The sequence below is a fragment of the Montipora capricornis genome, chromosome 8 (genome assembly GCF_036669925.1).
Source record: "Montipora capricornis isolate CH-2021 chromosome 8, ASM3666992v2, whole genome shotgun sequence".
In the NCBI taxonomy this organism is placed as follows: domain Eukaryota; kingdom Metazoa; phylum Cnidaria; class Anthozoa; order Scleractinia; family Acroporidae; genus Montipora; species Montipora capricornis.
This window is the reverse complement of record NC_090890.1, coordinates 4,239,028-4,261,481: the sequence shown is the minus strand read 5'-3', so window position 1 is coordinate 4,261,481 and position 22,454 is coordinate 4,239,028. Positions and strand designations below refer to the sequence as shown.

At 39.1% G+C, this 22,454-nt stretch overlaps 1 protein-coding gene across 1 annotated transcript in view; it reads right to left on the bottom strand.

The window, feature by feature from the left end:
- Nucleotides 1–21,576, bottom strand: part of LOC138059366 (aconitate hydratase, mitochondrial-like) — a 29,069-nt gene extending 7,493 nt beyond the window's left edge. Inside the window, exons 1-21 of the mRNA XM_068904956.1 lie at nt 21,421–21,576; nt 19,940–20,011; nt 19,042–19,121; nt 17,338–17,404; nt 15,778–15,849; nt 13,794–13,832; nt 12,237–12,480; nt 11,648–11,736; nt 10,422–10,473; nt 10,215–10,313; nt 9,209–9,405; nt 8,734–8,839; nt 7,826–7,919; nt 6,619–6,682; nt 6,177–6,250; nt 5,409–5,520; nt 3,402–3,474; nt 3,272–3,321; nt 1,671–1,700; nt 843–892; nt 554–629 (exon numbers count right to left, since the gene is read on the bottom strand). Of these exons, the coding sequence (XP_068761057.1) occupies nt 554–629; nt 843–892; nt 1,671–1,700; nt 3,272–3,321; nt 3,402–3,474; nt 5,409–5,520; nt 6,177–6,250; nt 6,619–6,682; nt 7,826–7,919; nt 8,734–8,839; nt 9,209–9,405; nt 10,215–10,313; nt 10,422–10,473; nt 11,648–11,736; nt 12,237–12,480; nt 13,794–13,832; nt 15,778–15,849; nt 17,338–17,404; nt 19,042–19,121; nt 19,940–20,011; nt 21,421–21,444 (1,764 nt within the window). The 5' untranslated portion in view covers nt 21,445–21,576. The remainder of the gene's footprint in view (nt 1–553; nt 630–842; nt 893–1,670; nt 1,701–3,271; nt 3,322–3,401; nt 3,475–5,408; nt 5,521–6,176; nt 6,251–6,618; nt 6,683–7,825; nt 7,920–8,733; nt 8,840–9,208; nt 9,406–10,214; nt 10,314–10,421; nt 10,474–11,647; nt 11,737–12,236; nt 12,481–13,793; nt 13,833–15,777; nt 15,850–17,337; nt 17,405–19,041; nt 19,122–19,939; nt 20,012–21,420) is intronic.
- Nucleotides 21,577–22,454: the final 878 nt, after the last annotated feature.

The following is a 22,454-nucleotide window of genomic DNA, read 5'->3' as shown; positions in this document are numbered from 1 at the left end:
AAAAATATAGGAACAAAGTAAGAAAACAAACAAATATTTGCAAAACACTTTGGATGTCTTTACCATGATCGAGAGTAATGTAGCATCTATTTACTGTTAAATTTCAACCACGGATACTGCGTTTCTAGCTGTCTGATTGGCTCACTAAATCTCGGTTATCAGCAACGCGCCTCGTTTTGCCAAGGGGAATGGGAAGCGAAATTCAAAGCGTGCAAACGTTCAGAATTTGTTCAAGTGCAATAAAACGATTGTCCCATTTGCGTTTGTTCATATGCGCATGAAACTGGTTATAGTATTGGTTTTCACTCCGTTGATAAGCGGTCATTGCACATATCAAATCAGATTTTGTTTGGTTGGACGAGGGAAAACCGGAGAACGGGGAGAAAAACCTCTCGGGCCCTGAGCGAAAAAGAACCAACAAATTCAACCCACATCGGACTCTGACGAAAGGCGAGTGCTTTCATCACTGAGCAACCCCAGCTCCCCATCAGGATCAGGCTTGTGAACGAATGCGAGTCTTGAGCGTTCAGTTATCAATGGGGTTCGTGATTACCTTTAGCAAGATTGTCATATCCTCAAGGTCTTTGCCGTTCCACTTATCAAATGGGGAAAGAAGTTGAAGTCGATTGCTGTGCCGAAAAATAACACATCCGTTTAGATGAGATAATTAGAAATCCAGTTAAATACCATGACTTCCTCCAAAGAGTGCCACTTATAGATTTCACAAAATTTAATGCCAGACGATTTTACTCGTCAGTGGCGGCAGGTTCAGGGGTAAGAGAATCAAACCTTGAAAAGCTTTAAGGCCTTATTATCAACTCGAGAAAAACACACACACTGACCTCTGGGGGCTCACATCGACTGCCACCGATGAGCTGTCTGCTGGTGGAGCCTACAAACATAATACAAGTATTTCAGCAATTTCCAAAGGATATTTTGGCTACCAAGTAATGATTTTTAATTTGGTAGCCTTTAGACGACGTTCAAATCTACGCAGAGATTAAGAACAACCAAAACGGTTGAAATTTACTGCATTTGCTGCTTGTTAATAATCAAGGAAACTTATTTCGTGAGTAGTAGCTGAAAGTTTAAGAAAAAGTTCACACGAGAAAGAGGTATGGGAAACGCGGGAAGAGCAACTTCCCGATTGCCTTTAACTTCATTCTAGTTTCATCCATTGAGTTTGTTATGGATTACTCTTGTCTGCGGTTCAATTAATCGCCTTTTAAAAAACTCAGTGTTTTTAGCTGAGATTGCTCTACCAACTGGAGAGACTGTAAATCAAATCAAACGACATGAAAGCAAATCAAATCAAATGTTACGTTTTCTGTTGGAAGGGAAAACCGCAGTACCCGGAGAAAATTCTCTCAAATAGAGAAGAGAACCGGCAAATTGAACCCACATACGACGTTCAGTGTAGTCGGGAATAGAACCCGGGCCACATTGCCGGTTGAAGGCGAGTATTTTCTTTTTTCACAGCAGCAACCCTGTTTCCTGCTGTCATCCTTTCATAGTGTAACAGGCAACTCTTAACAAACAAAAGTCGAGAACACCTTTTCGTGTGCTTTCGTTTTTTAACTACGTGAAGGTTGTCACAATGAGGTGTTGGAGAAAAGCACTAAAAAGCCTAAAATATAACAAGCGCCTTTGAAAATAAAATCATTCCTAACCTGGTACGTGTCCTCACCAGGATCAAATCCCTGCAAAACAATTATAAATAAGGTTACACTATCATCTCTTTTTTGCACAAACAGGCTCTCTCTTCGCGAGGCAAACGAGAAAGAGGGGTCCAGGGTTTTCGTTTGAGGCCGGAGGCCGGCCGTTGCGTTCGGTCGTTTCCCATTTCATGTCCAGTACCGTCGATACTAATAATTGAAGGGTTTGTTTTATTTTTATTACAACTCCAGCCTTGCCTGGGAAACTGATTCTTGGGTTCCAGAGCCAGGAAGCATTTAGCCTCGTCCAAACAAATGGTTTTCCAAAAACTCCGTTTTCTTTCTTGAAAACACAAAAAGAGTTTTACGTCCACACTTAGGTTTCACAGCGTTTTCGACTGTCCACATTGCCTCACTGAAAACGGATAAGAAAACCTCTGTGAAAATGATCAACCCATTCGGTTAATGAAGCAACTTCAGCTCCTGCGAATGAAGCCGGCCTGAAAAGATTAAAGCTTGAACAGGACTATGACCGTGAAATTGCGCTGCAATATATGCAAATTTTCTATCACGAATTCTTGGGTTTCACTCACGTGATCAACAGCCATGTTTTTCAAAGAAAACAAAAGAAGACGTTAGCATAATAATAGCTTTCAATTCCCGGAGGATTGGATCGGGACACCAACATGGCCGCCATTTCATTGTTTGGGGAAACCGACATGGCGGCCGTCACGTCATGTGAAATCCAAGAATAAGAAAGCAATTGCTTTCGTCACCAGGATTGCTCCACCTTTATTTCTCAATATGTTGCGCATGTTTGAACTGAGTTCACGGTACGATGCGGATAGCAGATCAATAGACTAATTTCGATATATTAAAATTCAGCCCTAAGCAAAAGGCATCATCTCGAGGTTCTGGGGAATAAATATAAGGATTTGTATGATTTTATTTCCCAGAGCCTCGAGATGATGCCTTTTGTTTAGGACTGAAAATTGGGCCAGCAGCATTTGGCTCAAAGCAGGGAATCAAAGTTGAAATCAGGCCCAACAAACGAAGATCTCCTGCAAAATTGAATCAATTGCTCATGCCTTTTTATACACGCAAGTGAAACTGAGTTGTGCCAAGAACATCCGTTTTCGCCCATCCACACAAGACCCTGAACATCCGTTTTTGATCATATTAATGTGGACGAAAGGGGAAAAAATGATAAAGAGTACGTGTTCACAAACGAAATCGCATTAGTGTGGACGGAGCCTCAACAAACACAATGTTGAGCGAAAATGTATACTAATTAAGGCTGAGGCTATTTAATTGATAAGAATTTTAAAGAGCGGGTGGAACTTGCAGTAGTTTAAGGGTGCATTCGATTGACCCTACTCAGCTCTATTCCGGGATGAGAATACCTGAAATGATGATTTTAAACGTTATGTCCAGCGTTTTGAAGCAACAAGGATAATAAAGATTTGTTTGAAATAGCATTTAGCAGTTGTTTGACACTTTTAATGTGAATCTCCGCAAAAACGAAGGATTTCTAACTTCTATTCCATGTATTCCTCTTCCGGAATACGGTCAATAGAACGCACGCTAAGTTTATTATTCTTACAAAACAGGCGTACCCTGTCGGGAAGTTCATCTCCATAAGGGCTCTCGAGTTTGAACGATTCACCTGGTAGATAAGAACAAACGAAATATGTCAAGCTTTGTGCAACTTCAGTAAACAGCACAAAATTTAGGCAAATTTCTCACCACTTGTGCCAGTCAAAGAATCTGCCTCAGGATTAAAACTCAGATCCCCAGCAATGGAGAGCGCTGTTACCATCTATGGAGTAAAATAACCGAAGAATATTTGCTACCATAATAAAGACAAACAATGAGCTTGTCCTCTGAAATGACGTCTTAGAAATAAATGCTCGCAAAAGGGTTTTAATTTAAGGACAATGAAACCGTATTGTTTTTAGACAGATTCTCCAGTCTTCTCAGATAAAGAAGGTACAGTAACCTGGTCTCAGAACCGTCCACTGTTCATAACACTATGGCAGTGTGGGTCACAGAAGAACCTACACACCAGACATTGTTTGATGATAACATGGACGGTTTGGAGAATTTTGAATGTATCTTAAAAAGCTACAATTCGAAGACCTTAAATTGCAATTGTCTTTCAATTGTACCTTTTTACGCTACATTCAAAATTTCCCAGACCAGAGAAGTACCAAACTATGCATGGCTGATTTTCAATCCGGTTGCAGTGTGCAGAGCCCGACTTAAGAAGGCTCGAAATAGTTTCTCCTTTTTTCATACAAATAAATATATTCTGTTCCCAGACATAGTTAGGGTAATCATATCAAGACGATATTTGGCCAGGGTATTAACCACCCATCATAGCTTGTTCACATCGCATTTTCCTACAAGCTACTGTTACCATGGCAACGATATAATGCATTTCTTTGTGCCTTAAAATCAACATATCCACCTTTTTCCAAAATGGTCTCCATTTAAATATTCTTTTGTTTTTATTCAAATTAGCCCTTGATGCCTCGTTCTTAAGCTTAAAATTCAAAAGAATATTTTATCTTGAACGAGGCAACAAGGGCCAATTTGCATGCGCATAAATCAGCGGCCATTTTGGAATAAGGTCTATAATGTCTTCCTTGAAAAAACGGGACGGTGCAATCTTCCCATACAGCGTTACCACATAATGTTAGGAACAATCTCTACAATACTTAAAATTCAACAAAATCTGATGGCCATTTCTAAAGAAAAGCCAATCTCAAATTTTTTTTTTTCACCTACAGAATTTTTTTAAATTTCAAAAACAAACATTTTAAATTAATACAAGTTAACATGCAAAAAAAATGCAAAAAAAAAAAAATTACCGTGCGGCAGCAGAGATGCAAACGAGTGAAGTTGCAAAATCAGAAAAAATAAGGGGGTTACGAGATCAGCACTTACGCATACGTCACCCGCTCATTCGAGTCTGCGCGCGAGTGGAGCTACAGGCCAACACAAACGGATTTAAGTGTTTGTGCAAAAATTTCGTAGTTTTCGTTAATAGGAGATGTTTATATTCCATCCAAATAAAAGAAAAGAAAGATGAGCAAAATCAACGGTATTTTTTATTTCCGGTGACCCATTTGAATCACGAGCTGACACGACGGAGCAGCTTGTGGCCGCTGCTAAGCCGGTCAACGTTTGCTGGAGAGAATAGGAAAGACAAAAACAACGGAAACCCGAGCACTGGATTCTTTACCATCCAACAGAATTTTTTGAACAACTGGTGTGGGACGGGGTTTATGGGGCGAGCCTACTAACTCTCACAAAAATTTCTCCTAATTTAGGGTAATTTGGTCATCAGTCCAGAATGATATACACCTTATTCCAAAATGGCCGCCATTTTAGTATTCTTTTGTTTCCATGCAAATTGGCCCTTATGGCCTCGTTCGAAGTTAAATACAGTCCGACCTCTATTAAGCGGCCGCGGCCACCTTTTTGCTGTCGCAATTTGTACGGAAAGAAAAAAAAATGCTAAAATGGCGGCCATTTTGGAATAAGGTGTATTGCCTGCACCTTCGCTCTCACCGAGGGCTACCGTTGTCCCAGCCTGCGTTTCTCGCCAACGAAAAGTAACGTCTTCTGCCACGCAGGGTAACGTTGGCCCCTCTGCTGTCAAATTTCACTAAATTGATTAAAACTGTAACAACTCCAAGGTAAACTATCAAATACTGAAGAATGCACTCTGGGCAGGAACCTGCTTACCTCAGGTGAAGTAACAAAAGCATGAGTAGCTGGATTGGCGTCATTACGTCCGGTGAAATTTCTGTTGTATGATGTCACTATCGTGTTGGCCTCTCCTTTCTTGACATCTTGTCTACGAAGACAAGGAAAAAGTAAGGTTGAAGCTAATCATACAGCTGCTTGACGAAGCTATGACTAAGCATATTGGTGAGATTTAACAACCTCTGTTCAGAGCTAACCACAAGTCGTTACCTAACAGGCTGATCGAAACAATCGCGGCCTGCGCCTGCGCAACTTTGTCACTTATAAAAGCGAACGGATTAACCTTTTCACGCTCATGTTTAAATGTACAGTTAAATTCTTGCAAGAATTTAACTGTACATTTAAAGCTGAGTCCACGTATTCTTTCCGTTGACGAGGGAGGACGGGCGGTTCACACGTGTGTGAGGTTAGGCACCCATCCAAAGCGCTCTCGCTCTTTCCTTGGCTTTTGTGTTTGTCACGCTTACGTTTGCAATACTTTAGGTTTGTTTTTCCCCCCTGTTGTGACTGGCCACTTTACCTCTGCCACTAAGTAAATAGTTCACCTTGAAGCCAAAACAAATACGTTTCGTTTCTAAGGAAGAGAGAAAAAAACACAAGCTCCGACAGTGCCATACAGAAGCTTGCACGTGAAGCTGCTGAGCGACGCGGTCAATGGCTGCACTCACAGATCTAGCGAGATCAGAATTAATGCTGTTTTGTACAACGTGAAAAAGAACGCAGCTAGTAAGACATCTTTGCACTAACCTGTTCCACTGACCAATGCAGGGACCACAAGCATTTGCTAGCACTGTTCCTCCAAAATCTCTTAAGGTTTCAGCCTGGGAAATGACAGATAAATGTTCAATAACAATGCTGTTTGAATGGATGGATTTTTCTACCGAATCAGTGAATGACCTGAGACGTTCGAGGGGTTAACAAACGGCCTGTAAACAAATTCCGTTCACAAATGGAAGACCGTTTTGGCGCGACATGTCCCAATTAAGAGGACAAACACAAATTAACCAGTTGTTGCACATAACAGGAATCCAAGGACGTGTGATGAAAGGAATTGAACAAAAGCTATCCATGGGAGGGGTAGGTACTGTAAATTGCAAGGACTCCTTTGAAACAACGAAGTCCTTCCCCAATTAGAAACAGGAACGATAAGGAAGAATTAGGAAATACGTAACATTACAACAGAACTTACTATGCCATCTCTTTCAATTGTTGCGCGAATCTGTTCCGATCCCGGGGTCACGGTATACAATGACCTGGAAAGCGAGGGGAATTAAGAATGAATGAATAAATCACCACATCGGCTTTAGCTGACAGCCGGTTAACAAAAATACTGTGGTAAAACAACACAGCACTGTTTTAGTAATGTCACGCACAAAAGTGCTTACAGAGTTGATCGCGTGCAATAAAAATTATTGAATTTGTGGACTGTGCTCAAGGCAACAATAAGTATTGGAAATCGTATGAACGTGAGTGCATTTCGTGAATTATAGGCATAAGGGGGATGTTTTGAAAGTTCTCGAAATTGCACTAGCCATGGGCGAGGGCATACCTCTCATTAACCGAGTTCGAGGTCCGTACTAAAAGGTACGGACCGAGTTTTTTCGTGCTTGGGCCATAAATCAACGGGAAAAAAAAAAGATCCGTAACTTACAATACGGACCGAGAAAACGAGGTTAGTAAGATAATTATTGTATCTCTGAGGTTAATCCGGCGTGTGGACAAGGAAACTAGTCAAAGTCAAGCGGAAGGTTCAACTGCCACAAAGATTGCCGTGTCAAAATCCGAAAATTAATACTAAATCTTCTTGGCTGTTTGAAATAGTTGCTTGCAAGATTCAAACAGTTTTGCAAGTTTATGTAACAGAAACGACATGAAAAACTTACTAGTTAATGTTCTATCGAAATTTTAAATTTAGCGGGTTGTACAGCGGAACGTACTGTTGAATACGGCACGCAAATTAAGCCAATCACAGAGCGCGTACTATCTGAGAGAGATACTAAAATTTGAGAACTTTCAAAACATAACGAGTGACCATAAATCACAAAATGCAAAAGTAAGTTTATGCGATTTTTTTAGTTAATATCTACTCAACAAAAAAAATTCAATTGCTGTATTTCCATAGCAACTTCCGTATTGCACTCTGTAACCTACTTACGCATTCGTGATTGACCAATCAGAAACCCGATGTTCTGTTGAGTATATAATAAGAGGTCATATCAGACGATCTAATATTGCTAGTCCATGAGATGGAAGTGTTCAATTCATTTCAAAGTACTTTAGGATTAAATCAAACCACAGCACAAAGAAAGATTTGCATTCTACGAAGTTAAAGTACACCTTTGATACCTATAAGTATTGGTCAGCAGAAAATATTGTTCACATTTACTGTACTTTACCTGGCCTTTAGGCCATGTTTAAGAGCTTGCTTTGCAATGCTAGCTGCCCTGGTCATATCTTCATAGCTGCTGTTCGTGCAGCTGCCAATCAAACCTAATGGCAATCAATAAAGGTAATTTTTTGCAATACAACAGTTATCTTATTAACGATGAAATGATATATGAAATGGATCATACATGAACTGCGGATATGAAATCAAGTGAAGCTATGATCCTCGCAGTTATGGACGCAATTTTTCCAATTGTGTAAAGAAGCCTGAAAAATTCAGGAATTCAACGGGGTTTGAACCCGTGACTTCGCGATACCGGTGCGATGCTCTAACCAACTGAGCTATGCAGCCACTGACGTTGGGAGCTGGTCATTTGTGGGCTCCAATGTTCCCGTGATGAATGAATCAACGATTCAAAACGGCTGTAATAGAGGCCAGTGAAACAATATTGTTAACAAAGCAAGTGATAAATATGCTTTACAAAAACACCAAGTTCACATTTTTCTGAGAAAAAAATTACTTAACTGAAGTTGAATGCAGTTTAACTGAGTTAACAACTAGAAGCGACTGCAGTCAATTGTTTTCAGTGGTTTTGTTATATTGCGTGTGCGTTGGATTCCTCGTTCTTTGGGTTGTAGAGCTTATTCATCGGTGTGGCGGGAAGAGGGAGCATTTTGTGCTGAGCCTTTAGCGGTTTTTTCCCTCCCTTTTCCCGCTCTACTTTCCACTGTTTATCAGTGTGATGGGTGCCCGTCTTCTTATGAGGCATGGGGCTCATGGCTAGATTGTCAGGTTTTGCCAGCCATCAGTGCAGTCTCCATCCTGGAGCTGGCTGCAAATAGTGGAAGCTCCAGGATGTCTCAGGCACCCAACCTCCACTTAGCGAAGCAGTTGCTAAAGGTTGATTTCTGTACTCACCAACCCTGATGTCCATAGGCCAGCCTTTCTCCTTTGCTGTTGAACCAAGTTTTGAAATAGGATGGGCAAGGTCTGGTGTGAAGGGTCCATTCACATGGGGTTCCAACTGAAAAAGGAAAGATGAATGAGGAAGGTATTACAACCAGATAACAATGCTGAAACCAGTATGATGGCCTAACGTCCAACCCACACTAACTCACCCCTCCTTGCTTTCAGCATAAGGATCTTCTGTAGACCTACTGAGGTGTACATTTATTTACTAGTCTGATACCAGAAATTTATGTATAAGGTTGACTGAAGATCTTCCTTCCACAGGGTTAGGGTTAGGTAGATGTTTTAACCGGGTCCCCCCTGTAAAAACATCCACGCAAAGCCCCCTGTATGGTACATGTATGCTTATATACTGCATCAAAATGGAGAGCTGATATGTAGGAATTTGAAACAATATACAGTGTATTATTTTAATGTTTGTCACCTCACTAAGATTTATCTCAATTTCCTGATCATATACTGCCCCTGCGTCAGACTGGAGGAAAGCAGCATGCTTGTTGGCAAGTTCAGCAATCTGCTCTCGTCCTGTTGCCTTGAGGTACTTTTCCATTCTGTGGTTGTATGGGAAGACTGAAGTCGTGGCACCAATTTCAGCACCCATATTGCAAATGGTCCCCATCCCTATTAAAACCAAGATCACATGCTCATAGATGGCCATCACACAAAAAGAACTGAAGACTAACTCGGCTGTTTCGGGGTACACAGAGAAGGTTGTCAAGAAATGCTGGTAACTGGCAATCAGCAAGTACACCCCATGCAATCCAGAGAGTAGTGGAGTGAAGCTTCCATGTAGTATGGTAACAGGGTGATGATCAAAAGAAGCCAAAACGATATTTCCCTAGAATTTTAACCTTGCTGTGTCCATTTTTTTTTTTATTTCTCGAAAGCAGCAGCATCCCTAGTTTCCAGGATTTTCTGATTTCTGAGGGAGTTTTCCACATCAATGATGTATTGGAAAAATTTGGTTTTATCAACGGAGTTGATAATGTAAATTGGCCACCCTACAGAGATTCTAAAAGCTGACGTTTCGAGCGTTAGCCCTTCGTCAGAGCGAATCCAGACGAAGGGCTAACGCTCGAAACGTCAGCTTTTAGAATCTCTGTACGGTGGCCAATTTACATTATCAACTCTGTTGATAAAACCAAATTTTTGTATACTACTTCCCCACCGACGCAGCACCACAGTTTCTTTAGAAACTACCCCTTCATTCAATGATGTATTGGATTTGCATGCAGTTGGGTGTGGTTCTAAACTCGCCGTGAATTACCCCATTGATCCCTGGGAGTGAGACTAATGCCAGACAATTCTACTTGTCAACTGGGCACTGTCCTAGAACGTTTGAGATGTCAATTGGATAAAATTAATGCAGTTGGGCTGTAGTTCTGATTTTGACTTCAATTAAATCCTTCAAGGTGCATAAGAATCCATACCTGTGCAGGATATGGAGTCAACGCCTGGCCCAAAATACTCTACAATTGCACCAGTTCCTCCTTTTACTGTTAAGATTCCAGCCACCTTAAGGATTACATCTGAAAGCAGATTGCAACAAAGACAGCATGTAAAACGACCTAAGCTACCCCAAGGCAGAGATTACAAGAAATAACAGTCAAGATGTACAGTACTTTACATCCATGTACCTTTTGGTGAAGTCCAACCTTTGAGTTCCCCAGTCAACTTGACTCCAATCACCTGTTTTGAAGAATAACCAATAATTATCACTTACAAGTACACATTGTACATGTATGCAATCTCAGATTTTTCAAATGTCGGAAATTCACATGAAGCAGAAGCAAGAGCGCTATTGACTTTGTCAAACAATTCACTGTTGACATAGGTATCGTCTTGCTAAACAATGAAAAGTCAATGGATGGGCCAAATCATACATACTAATTATCTTTGATGAAAGCATGTTTTTGTTATACATGTTATAAACGCAGACGCGCGTGTGCAATTTTCATACAAAGTTTCACGCATGCTTTTTTGAGACGCTTATGTCTGGTCTGCACTGTAGCTTTTAGTGTCTTGTTGCAGCCATGCTATTTTTCAGAAGTAGGCTGTGCTCCAGCTTGGGATCTCTGTATATGTTACAAATTAAATTTGATTTCAGGTAAAAATTGTAACATATATGTGTACAGTAGGTTGATTTGTAATTTCTTTGTGTCTGGTATACGTATTCATTATCATAAATAAACTCAATCTTTAACCTGTAACATACATACATGTATGGGAAAGACATGCAATGACTGCTAGGCTACAGTAACTCAAACACAGATTGAAAGAAAAATTAATGTAATATTAATTGAATGAATGTTTGCGTGACCAGAAGTGAGTGTTCGTGCTTGCAATATCCTGTAGTGTCGATTGACAAGGAAACGCAAGTTGATTAACTAATTCTTTTAGAGGTTCTGACAAAAATCTCAAGGGTGATACAATGTAAAAATAATGTAACAAAAATTGACAAGAATCTGCTCACAAGGTTTGACTCAAAGCAATGTCTATTGCCATAACAAAAATGAAATTGTATGAGTAAGAGTGATCGATACTGTTAGTATAAATTTCATAGTCTAAAACCCAGACAACAACGTACAGGATAAATCTCACTTGTTCAAAAAGAACGACAAAGGAATTTTTCATTAGCAATATTTCAGTTTTTTCTTCCTACAACAAGAGTGATGCAATGCAAGCACCGCATTCATACAGCACATCAATGGTAAATGTAAAAAAAAAACATGCAGTAACTTCTCCACCACTTAAGTCATGATTTCAGTTTCTGGTCAAAATTGGAATCAGACTTTAGAAATGGCAACTGATTGATGGTTTATGGTACTGACGTAAGACCAGAATGTAGGCTACAAGTACAAACCTTGGGGCACTTTAGTTCCCATGGAATATCGGCCATGACATCCACAGCATCTGCTCCACCCACACCAATAAAGAGCCCACCAACACCACCTGTACATGCAGAAAAGATCAGTCAGTGATGGCAATTGGAACAAAAAGTGCAAGTTGAGCAAGGTAAACTGACCACTGCATATATATATATATATATATATTATTTTGAAAACTGGTGTTTCTAAATATAGCCTTTCCCTCAAATACAGTATCAGCTTTCTTGTTTCTCTACTAAGATGCATTTGCTTCAACTCACAGGATTAACCCAAATTTACATGCTTTACTCACCCACTGCAGCAATGTAGTTTCTAAAAAAATTAACAGTGTCCAAAAAAAAAGTGCTCATTGGGTTGTAGCAATGAGCTGTTCCGCATGCAAATTCGCTTTAATTTGCTAATCAAATGTAAAGTTCAATTATTATTATCAAAATACTGTAAAGAAATGACTGCAATTCAAAAAATACAGTTGATAACTGTCCACACAAAAACTCGTCTTTCCTATTCTTCTTCAGACGCATTCTGCAAATTAAGATCCGCACACACTTCACTGACTTCACTGACCTCCATTTGGCGTGTGACTGTCCGTGCCAATCAACAGCACACCAGGAAAGCCATAATTCTCCAACACTATCTGATGAATGATTCCACTGCCCGGTTTCCAGAAACCAACACCATATTTAGCAGACGCTGTAGCCAGGAAGTTGTACACTTCTTCATTAACATCCTTGGCTCTCTTCAAGTCTTTGTCCCCTCCCAATTGGGCTTCTATCAAGTGATCACAATGGATGGTTGTAGGAACAGCAACCTGCACAAAACAATACAGGTAATTAACACAATGCTTATTACTGTAAGTCAAAACATGTAAAGTTTCTTTGTTGTGACACATTCAGTGCGATCCGCCACTAAATAACCATGGCTATGTTTGTACTAATACTTCTACAGCTGTAATGGCAAAAAAAATGGATGTTTACCTTACTGCAACTATTTTAATTTTCTTATAACCCTTTTAACTCCAGATGATTTTACTCATCAATGGGGAACCCCCAGGAGTCAATGGGCTTTCCTTAAAAGCATCAAGGGAAAAAAAATAAAATTCTGCAGAAGAAGAGGCCTACGGCTGGACAATACATGTATCAACCCTTACATGTGATTTGTATAAAGAACCCATGCTTATTATTAAGTAGTTGTCCACCAAAAAAGGCCTCTTTCCATGGATAATAATTATAATAATAGGAGGCAGTGCTGCACAGTGGTTAGGATGCTTGCCTTGAGCCCCGGAACTCACAGGTTCAAGACACTTTGAATTTGTTCCTGGTAGTCCCTGGTTCAACTTCTTGGCTGCACTTGTAATTAGCCAACTGGTGTGCTTCCAGCCAGCTGGGATTCTTAACAGTGGTTGTTGTTGTTCTGTTCTGTTGTTTTGTTGATTGTGTTTAATTCACAGGAAAGCCCGTAAGGGGAGTGGTCAATTAAGCAGGTACCGTACATGTAGTATAGCGTAGTGTAGTGTTGTATTGTGTTGACAGTGCATGATGTTGAATTCAGATCAAAGCACAGCCTTGAACAGAAAATTCCGTGATCAGTGTTTTGCAGATTACCATATTTTCAAATGGCCATGCCCCTTGAGAAGGAAAAATGTTATCCACCACCTCACATCAGTCCTAACAGAATAAACAGTCTGTTTTCTGTTTCAAGCAAGATTGCTGCCTAACGGTCGCCCGGTCATCCTCACTTTCTTGTAAATATGATCCCAGCTGGAATTAATTAATTCTGGGCTCTTGAAAAAATGACTTGGGCTACTAACTTTTAATGTTGGAAGCCCGAAGGGCTCCCCGAAAATTTTCTTAGGCAGCAGCCTTGTCAAGGGTGGTCCTCAGCCTAAACTCAAGACTGTGGGCACAGTTTTCCCAATACTGACCTCTCAGTCAATAAATAAATAATTTCTTTAATAGAGGGAATAAGGGAAGTGGATTTACAAGTTCTAATTTATTTATTAATTTTAGTTCAAAATTCTTGTACCAGTACATACTGTATGTATTAATTAGAGTCACTCTTACGAGGAAATTGGTTAAAACCTTTAACATAAATACCTTTAAAATACCATGGGTAAACCCTTACCTTCGGAAGTCCACTGGAGATAAATTGAAGCATGGCCATCTGCAAGCACATGATTATAATTTTATTTTGTACACAATATCAACTTGTTTATAATCATAACTGTAATCCCAAAGCCAAAACACACTTAAAAACTTGTCACCTACAAAAACAAGGGTAGGTATTCATTTAAAAAAATAAATTATGAGGCAAAAACAAGGGCAAGAAAATGACAAGTGGTAACCATGGTCACTTAAGCAGTGATCATCACCAAAGCAACTGTCACCCTGACGTCACAGTGGAATAGATTACTACTGGTTTCAATAAGAACAGATAGCTGACGAAAAGCATTGACTACTTCACTTTAAGAAGTCAGAGAAGACCTGCAGTACTGTAAGATTGAAAGTCATTTTGACAATGGTAAGTTAAACATGAAGTCGTCTTGCGATTTTGATCACCACTGCAGAGCATAATTATTATGCTTTTAAAAATGGCATGCCCTCACACACCTCAAGAGAGAGCCTTGTTAATACAGTCAATAAAATAACTGTACTCGATCAAACCAGCCACCAAAATCAAATTTTATTGGAAACCCTGGAGTACACTGTATGTGTACCACTGTGATGCTCCGGGGATTTTGCATCATTTCCTGGACATGGCATCATAGTAAGTGGGTTAATTGATAGTAGGTTGGATAATCTACTTTTTAAATTAGGTTCTCATTAAAAAACTGACATTAAAGTTTTGGTTTGACTTGATTTAGTTAACTCTGCAATCTCCTGAAATGGTAGAGCACTGCTCAACTACTGTGCAAATGTATAGCTTCCATTAAATTGACATTTTGAAAAAGTGATAATTATTACTAACAAAATTATCATTGTTATTGATTCTTTTTAGAATGGTCTCCACGTGTTTGCCTTGAATTGAAGCCTACATGTAAAATCTTTACCTAATTTAAAACCAACTGGGGGGCCTTTTGCCTGAAATAACTCTCAGTGATGATCTTTTCATTAATAATACACTTGACAACTCGGTCAGTAAGTGGAGGTTGGGTGACAGAAGATCCAGGAGCATTCACCATTGGCAGCCAGCTACTACCTACATGGAGACTGCTTCCGTGGCTGGGACATCCTGGCAACCCAGCCACAAGGCACCCCACAGCATGGGAGACAGGCACCCACCACACTCATAAAAACGATGGAAAAAGGAGGGAGGAAGGGGAAAAAAGTGGCTAAATTAATGCTGCACACAATTAACACACAATTCCCACTACACAACTACAGCGGTACAGTTACATGCATGTCCTACAGCACACAAGTACATGGCACATGCAACTACCTATACTAGCACATACTAAGCACTCCTGTTGTTCACTCTGTTAGGTTACATGTATATTTGTAAGCACCTGTACATATAAGTGCATTTTACAGGGTTCTCAATAGAAGAAGGCCCCCAGTGTTTGATTGCCACCTGCTTTGGGATTTAAAGCCCCTTACTTTATGTTCTGCTTGCTTTTCTCTTGTCATATCTTATCATATACAATATAATAATAATAATAATAACAAAAACAAACAAAACCACTAAACTTGCTGGTGTTCTGATACATGACAACTGCCATGCTTTCAATGACCTAAATATCCAGGTTATATGCAACATTCACTTGAGCCCATCCACTAGCAGTGAAATAATTCTTGGCCTACACAGTCTGCATTTTTTAAAAAAATTTTCAATATCATTTTTCAAACAAGCTGACCAACTTTAATGATGTAGTTGTAAGAAAAATAATCGTAAATATTTTTCAAGTTAACACCAAAAGGCTGGAAATTGCATTTTGTGAGCTTCAATATTTCGAAATTTTCTGGCAGAGCATGCCCCCGAGTTTTTACAGCCGAGTTTTTACAGCCCCTCGATTTGTCAAAGCCACTTACTTAAGGTTCGGCAGATGCCTACTTCAAATCCTATTGAGAACCCTGATTTTAGGATAATGATAATTTAAATGTATCATTACCTGAGCTGTTGCATCTTGCATAGCAACCCTATCAGGTCTAAGTTTTAAATAAGAAACACCTCTTGTTATTTCCTGTTTGGAAAAAGCAAAAAACAAACTTTGATACCTAGCAAAGTATTATGATCATACACTGTAAACACCTTTACATTCTTTTGTTTGAAAGAAGTTATGGTAAATATCTACATTGTACTCTTAGGGGATGCACAGCACGGGATCTTGGTTGCGATAAAAATGTAGAGGCATTCCCTTATTTTCACTTTGTATTCCAATTCCTAGACATTTACATGTACATGCATGCCAATTAGATCCCATGATTAAAGTGCCAGTAAGAAAAAAAGTTAATATTAATTTTTGAACACAAATTAATTAAATTTGGAAGTGTGTTTTGCTTACAATCACACAGGTTGGATTGAGAAGAAAAAGTCATAGAATAACTTGAAATGTACGTTTATTAGTATTATTATTATTATTATTATTATGATGATGATGATGATGATGATGTCCATTATTTATAAACTCAGGCAGGATATTCGGCCTGGTTTATAGACCTTAGGATCAGGTTACATCAAGTCACCATGGGTCCCAGGTCTCTCTTTTCCTTCTTCTTACAGGGACAGTACTTTCCTTTTAGTTAGTATTTTTGCTGTCCCCAGCAATGTTGTTTTCTGGATCACTTCCAACTTCACATTCACGTCGATTTACTTCATGTACAGTGTACTCTTTAAAGGCCCACATTCGCCCAAAAGTCATTGCGCACCGTGACTGAATTTCGTGTAACACGAAATTACCTAAATATCTGACATGTTGTTTCCCGCATGGGACACCTGCCGGGCAAGGCAACTTCACCAGTTTCCCCCATTCCACTCCCATTCACGCCATTCATGGATGAATCATCATCTATCACCTTCTGCACTCATTAATAGGTTGGTGCTTTTAAGGTGCAACCAGCACCAGTGTTTTCATTGAGACACTTTCGCTAGAAGGGCTGTTGACCAAGACTGAAGGGTCCCCCGTACCCTACGTTGTTACTTCAATGAGGATAGCAAGGGGTTGAGGGCAATTATTGCCAAAGGTGACACCCCAGAATCTGGTGGGCGGTCCAAGCATCCAATTACTCGTGGTAGGCTGAGGTACCTACCTACCCTACGCCAGGGAACTGAATTATTATTATTATTATTATTATTATTATTATCATTATTATTATTATTATTATTATTATTATAACAAAATCGTGAAAAATTACAAAATTAATTATTTGCTTTGTTTTTCTTACTTCTCAACACATGGGTGCACCATCTATTTGACAATAACTTGACAAAAGGGAAACTGGTATTTGAGATCATTATGTATAGAACTCATACTGTCTAAACCTTAATTTACATAAAATATATGTTATGTATAAATTATAGCAAGAGAAGATGTAGTATTATGGTGAAAGTAAGGAGATGCTAGCTTGTTATCTGTTTATGAAAGTTTTGGCTTTCGAGAGGTGAAATATAATCCAGCAAAAGATTGACTGCACATCAATCAACTCATATCTACACAGCAAGTGACTGTCACCTGATTTCTTGGGTCATCCAAATGAGAGTATAAAATCTTTTCAGAAAGAGTCAATGGCCTTTCAAGCCTGGATGAAAAAAGTTCGAATGAATTAGTCGAGTTGTACATGTATCTACAAAATAAATAAAATATGAACAGCAGCCCAGAAGGCAGTGGGGTCAAAATGATAGTTGTTAAAGAAGGAATTTAAAGAAACACCATGCTAAACATGGTAGCTTCTAGTTCAAGCAGCATAATTCCTGTTCTCAAAACACACCCTGAAATATCAAAAGTAAAGGCACTGCCATGATACACTGTAAATGCTTTTTTGCAATAAATATAACAAATAAAAGCTCAAAAATGAAGAAAATTCAATAATCCCTGACAATTTTCCGATTGAAATAAGAAAATACAAAGCTGATAATCATTAAAATATGTATGTGTACATCCTATTCAAATACAATAGCATTTATTAGTCAGGCATTTAACCCATTGACCCATTGGGAGTGAGACAGATTTTACTTTGCCTAATGCCAGACAATTTTACGCATCAACAGGGGGTGTCCTATGGTGCCTGAGGGGTCAATGAGTTTTAAAGTGATCTTGCAAAGATAAGACAGAGCACAAGCTTCTGCAGCCTCTGGTGCAAAAACATCATTGTGCTTTATGTGTACAGTACGCTATGTGGTAGTTGAGACATTCCTCAAGTTGACAAAAACTACATCAAAAGCCCAAAAATACCCCCTCCCCCTTCCGCACCCAAAGCAATGTTGTTTATGAGAAGCACAAATAACCGAGGAATCAAACAACCTTGTTTTGGGGGAGGAAGGGGGTTTTGTTAATAGCAGATTTATGTAACTGAAAGAAATTTGATATCATACGGAGAGATACATTATAAATAGAAAGTGTCTCAACAAATTTTGTCCAGGATTATAGGTCACTTACAGCTGCTGGCATAAAAGACTTGAAGTTGTCGACTACAAAAGTGACTGTACATGTACAAACATCATGTGTGGGTAACAGAGCACTATATGAGACAGTCTCATGGCCAAATCAGTTTTCAGGGCAGCCTAGGCAAACAATGTTTTTTTCTTAACCCATTGACTTCTCAGGTGCCTTTGGACACCCCCTTTTGACGAGTGAAATATTCTGGCATTAGACAGAGTAAACTCTGTTAACTCTCACTCCCAGGGCCCGGTTGTTCAAAAGCCAATTAACGCTAATCCCAGATTATATAACAAATACCCAAGGAGTTTATTTCTCTACTCCAAGATGCTATTCAATGCTGACATTCGGCAAAACTTTACCTAAGAAGAAGTCAAACTTGAAAAACAAACAAAAATAAGCAAAAGAAGCTTTTACCAACAAGTTGAAAATTAAAAAGAAACAAAAGTTTACCCTAATCCTGGATTAAGTTAATTGACTTTTGAACAACCGGGCCCAGGAGTCAATAGGTTTAGCATGGATTAGCATTAATTGATACATTGTATAATTATGCAGGCTAGCGTGAGTTGCTCTTCTTACACAGTAATTTTGGTTTACATGTAGGTAGCATATGGTTTCAAATCTGCAGGCAGAGATTGGTTTGCATTTGCTACAACACCTCTGTGTTAGCCACTTGATGTCTGTAATGGATGGATAGTTTATTTGAAATTCCAACTTTGCAGACTAGCTCCTACATGTACAACTGCTCATGGGTAATCGCTGGAACTTACTGTAATTTACCTCTCTCGAACAATTTTTAAATTATCTTCAAGCAGTTGGTAGTTCAAATACTTGTCTGGCTCAAATTTACTCAATGCCACCTTTAAAGATAAAAATTTTAAGGACAAAATTAGGACAATAATAATAGGCTTATTCTAGAACTATACAACATCAAGGGAAACGTCAACTTAATATTATTTAAAGAGAAGGATACCAATGATTGACAAGATACAGTCACATAAATCATGCTAGCATCCTTCCTTTTAACCTGAGATTGACATGGTAGACTAAAATTCAATTAAGGTTTCTGTTAAATAACAGACATATCGGAAAAATTTACTGATGCAATGATAAGGCCATTGTAAAGTTACATGTCCATAATAGGCACTTTGTAGTAAATGACGAGTTGTTTGTACTAAGATATTGTAGTACGTACTGTACAGTAAATGTGGCTCTTCAGTGTGATCAAGCTTTCTATAATTATTGCATGAGGTTGAATAAAAAAAATTGATGTCAGTCAACCTCTAATAATTAACAGGGCTTAACACATTGACTCCTGGGAACGAGACTTGACAGATTTTAGTCTGTCTAACGCCAAAAACCCATAAGGGTATAAACGTGTAACGGCCCCTTGTGTGCTGGGAAACAAGCTTCTGAATATTTAATTTGCTGAGTACCATATTTGGAACAACAAGAGCAAGGGGTTTCCAAATATGGTACTTAGCACTGAAACATTCAACCAATCAGTTCGCACTCAATATTCGGAAGCTGTGAACGTGCGTTGCACGTTTCAACCCTTATGGGTTTCTGCTAACGCCAGATGATTTTACTTGTCAACTGAGGGCATCTTAAGGGGCCTGAGGAGTCAATGGTTATATTATTTAAAGTGATAACAAAATGTCCCAAATTTTAATTGTACCTTTTGGGCAGCAATGCATGATACAGAGAAAAGTCTCCCACGATACACTGCTGAACGGAGAGAAGTCAAAGCCTGCAATTAAATGGAAAAGAAACAAAATTAATATTAATATAACTGATCTTATCTTCCGACAACAAAATATACATTTAGAGTTTGCACATAACAAAATTTGGAAATGATTACTGAGCAGTGAAAACATTTTTTAAAGATCTAAGTAAATTAGAAAATGTTGCATACAAAAAATTCCTGGCATGACTTGTTTCAAGTCCAATTACATGTAATGCCAGTTGCCAATAAGGGTGGAGGTGACATGGTCTTGAAAGAGATTGGGGGTATTGGAGATGCCTGGCATTGTAAATGAATCATATTCCACTCTAATGACAGTTTTGTGACCTGTTGTCGCTGAAGGTCCAGAATTCAACTCTACCACACCTTCTAAAATAATTAGCAATAATTGTTATTTGCCAAAGGCGAGGTGAATATTGGTGAATAAAAACCAAGGCAAAGTTTTTATTCACCGATATTCACCAAGCCTGCAAGCAATCATTGCAGAGAATTTTCAATAATCACCTATTTAATATACTAATCATTATTAATAGCCAACTTGTTATCTCCTCCAAGTTTTATTGAAATTGTTTCCTTCAGATTGCTAAGGTGGAGTGCCAGTGAATTTTCATGATCTGTGTTTCCTTTTATAACCATGGCAACTGACAGGTTTTGGGCAAGCACAGTTAACTCGGGGTAAGATGAATGTTTTTCTGGTTTGGTAGCAAAAAGTTGGAACATTCAGAAATAAGTAGGAATACACATCACACATTTTCTATTGTAAGTGTCTTTTGACCATAAACAGGACGGAATTACCAGAGTACAAAGTCCCCCAGGAAGTTTCATTATAACCTGTAATTAGCTCCCATGAGGTTCAATCACCCTCTCAGCTTTGAATTGATAGAGAGATGACATGATCTCGTCCAAGGCCCATGTAAAGGTTGGAAAGAATAAACCATCTAATCAACAATGTACCTAAGAAAATTGTACTTTGTTTAACGAATTACAAGTCCTTGAGATTGTTGACCAGAAAATGAACTAACTTTATGTCAAATCGGTCAAAATTACTCCACGACATTACACACTCAATACCGCAAAAATGAGCCTCATACATGACCAAAAAGAAAGAAAGAAGCTTCACCAATATTGATAGAAAGAAAGAAGTTGTACTAATATTGTTTCGTTGTCCACCTGACTAAGACCGTACGCTTTAAGAACCAAGGACAGTACCTAAGTTCGCTAATTGGCAGGAAAAAAGTATTCTGGAGTTGACCATTCGGAAACAAACCGAATGAGTGCCACCCCACAGATAAAATACGACCTTTGTTCTGATGAGCAGACACAAGACCTTGATAAGAGGTTGTGACTCAGTAAACTGATAGCCTTACAAAGAAACGTTATGATTTCAAACGTTGTAAACATTAAACAGATCGTACCCTCCTGGTTAACGCTCGTTGCATCTTACAGACGGAGTCAAGTACCAGGTAAAAAGGCAGTAGACAATTCCAGTTTACGCGAACTTGTTCCCACTCAAGACGTTGTGTACAGTATATATTTGCGATTGCTAGGTCAGCAGAGCGCGTGACCTTTTCGTGTAGCCGCTGTTCAACTGCCGCCTCGTGTCACAACGAAATACAGGGAAACAATTGCATGATGTTACAAAGCTTTCTTCGGGAGCCCATCACCCGGAGCCTCCATCCAGACTATATCCTTGAGTCAACCTTTGCCCGTATCTTTTATTTTTAGAATATTTTGTGAGACGAACGCGATCACTGGTGCGTGACTGCTTGTGACGTAATACAAAACTTTGTTCTGATTGGACGGCATAAAGAATTCGCGGGAATTCGATCGTCTAAAAATAAAAAGATACGGGCAAAGGTTGTCTCCAAGGGTTTCTATGGGAGATTGAGGCTCCGGTTGATAGGCTCCTGCTTTCGTTTGTTTTTGTCTCTGGCTGTTGACTTTCTTGTATAATCTGTGTGTATGTGAAATTTTCTAAAATAGATGAATATCGCTTAGCGATAGGAGTGTAAATTTTGGATTTTGATCTCACTTTGTAAGATGTTATGGGCAATATGTAGGCGTGAAGGTCTCGTTTAGGGTTGTGCGCGAATGTACATGTTTAATACATATTTAATAATAAGGCCAAAAAAAGCTTCGGTCTCGCCCATATTGGTCTCCTGGTAGTTTACAGGTAATTCCCAGGGGGATTCGTCTGGACAAACTATCCAGTTTAGTGCGTCTTCGAATACGCACTAAAGTAGATACTTCGTCCAGACGCATAATGCGTCTTACGCCCGTCTTTATACTAGGTGAATTTAACAGACGCATAAAAAATTTTTGCCCAAGTTCGTCCCAGACGAATTATGCGTCTCTTGTATGAACACGGCCATTCTTTTGACGTTACCCTCCGTGTGCAACTTGCAATTGGTTATCATTGTTCGGGAAAGCAAAGGGGTGGGGTAGAAAA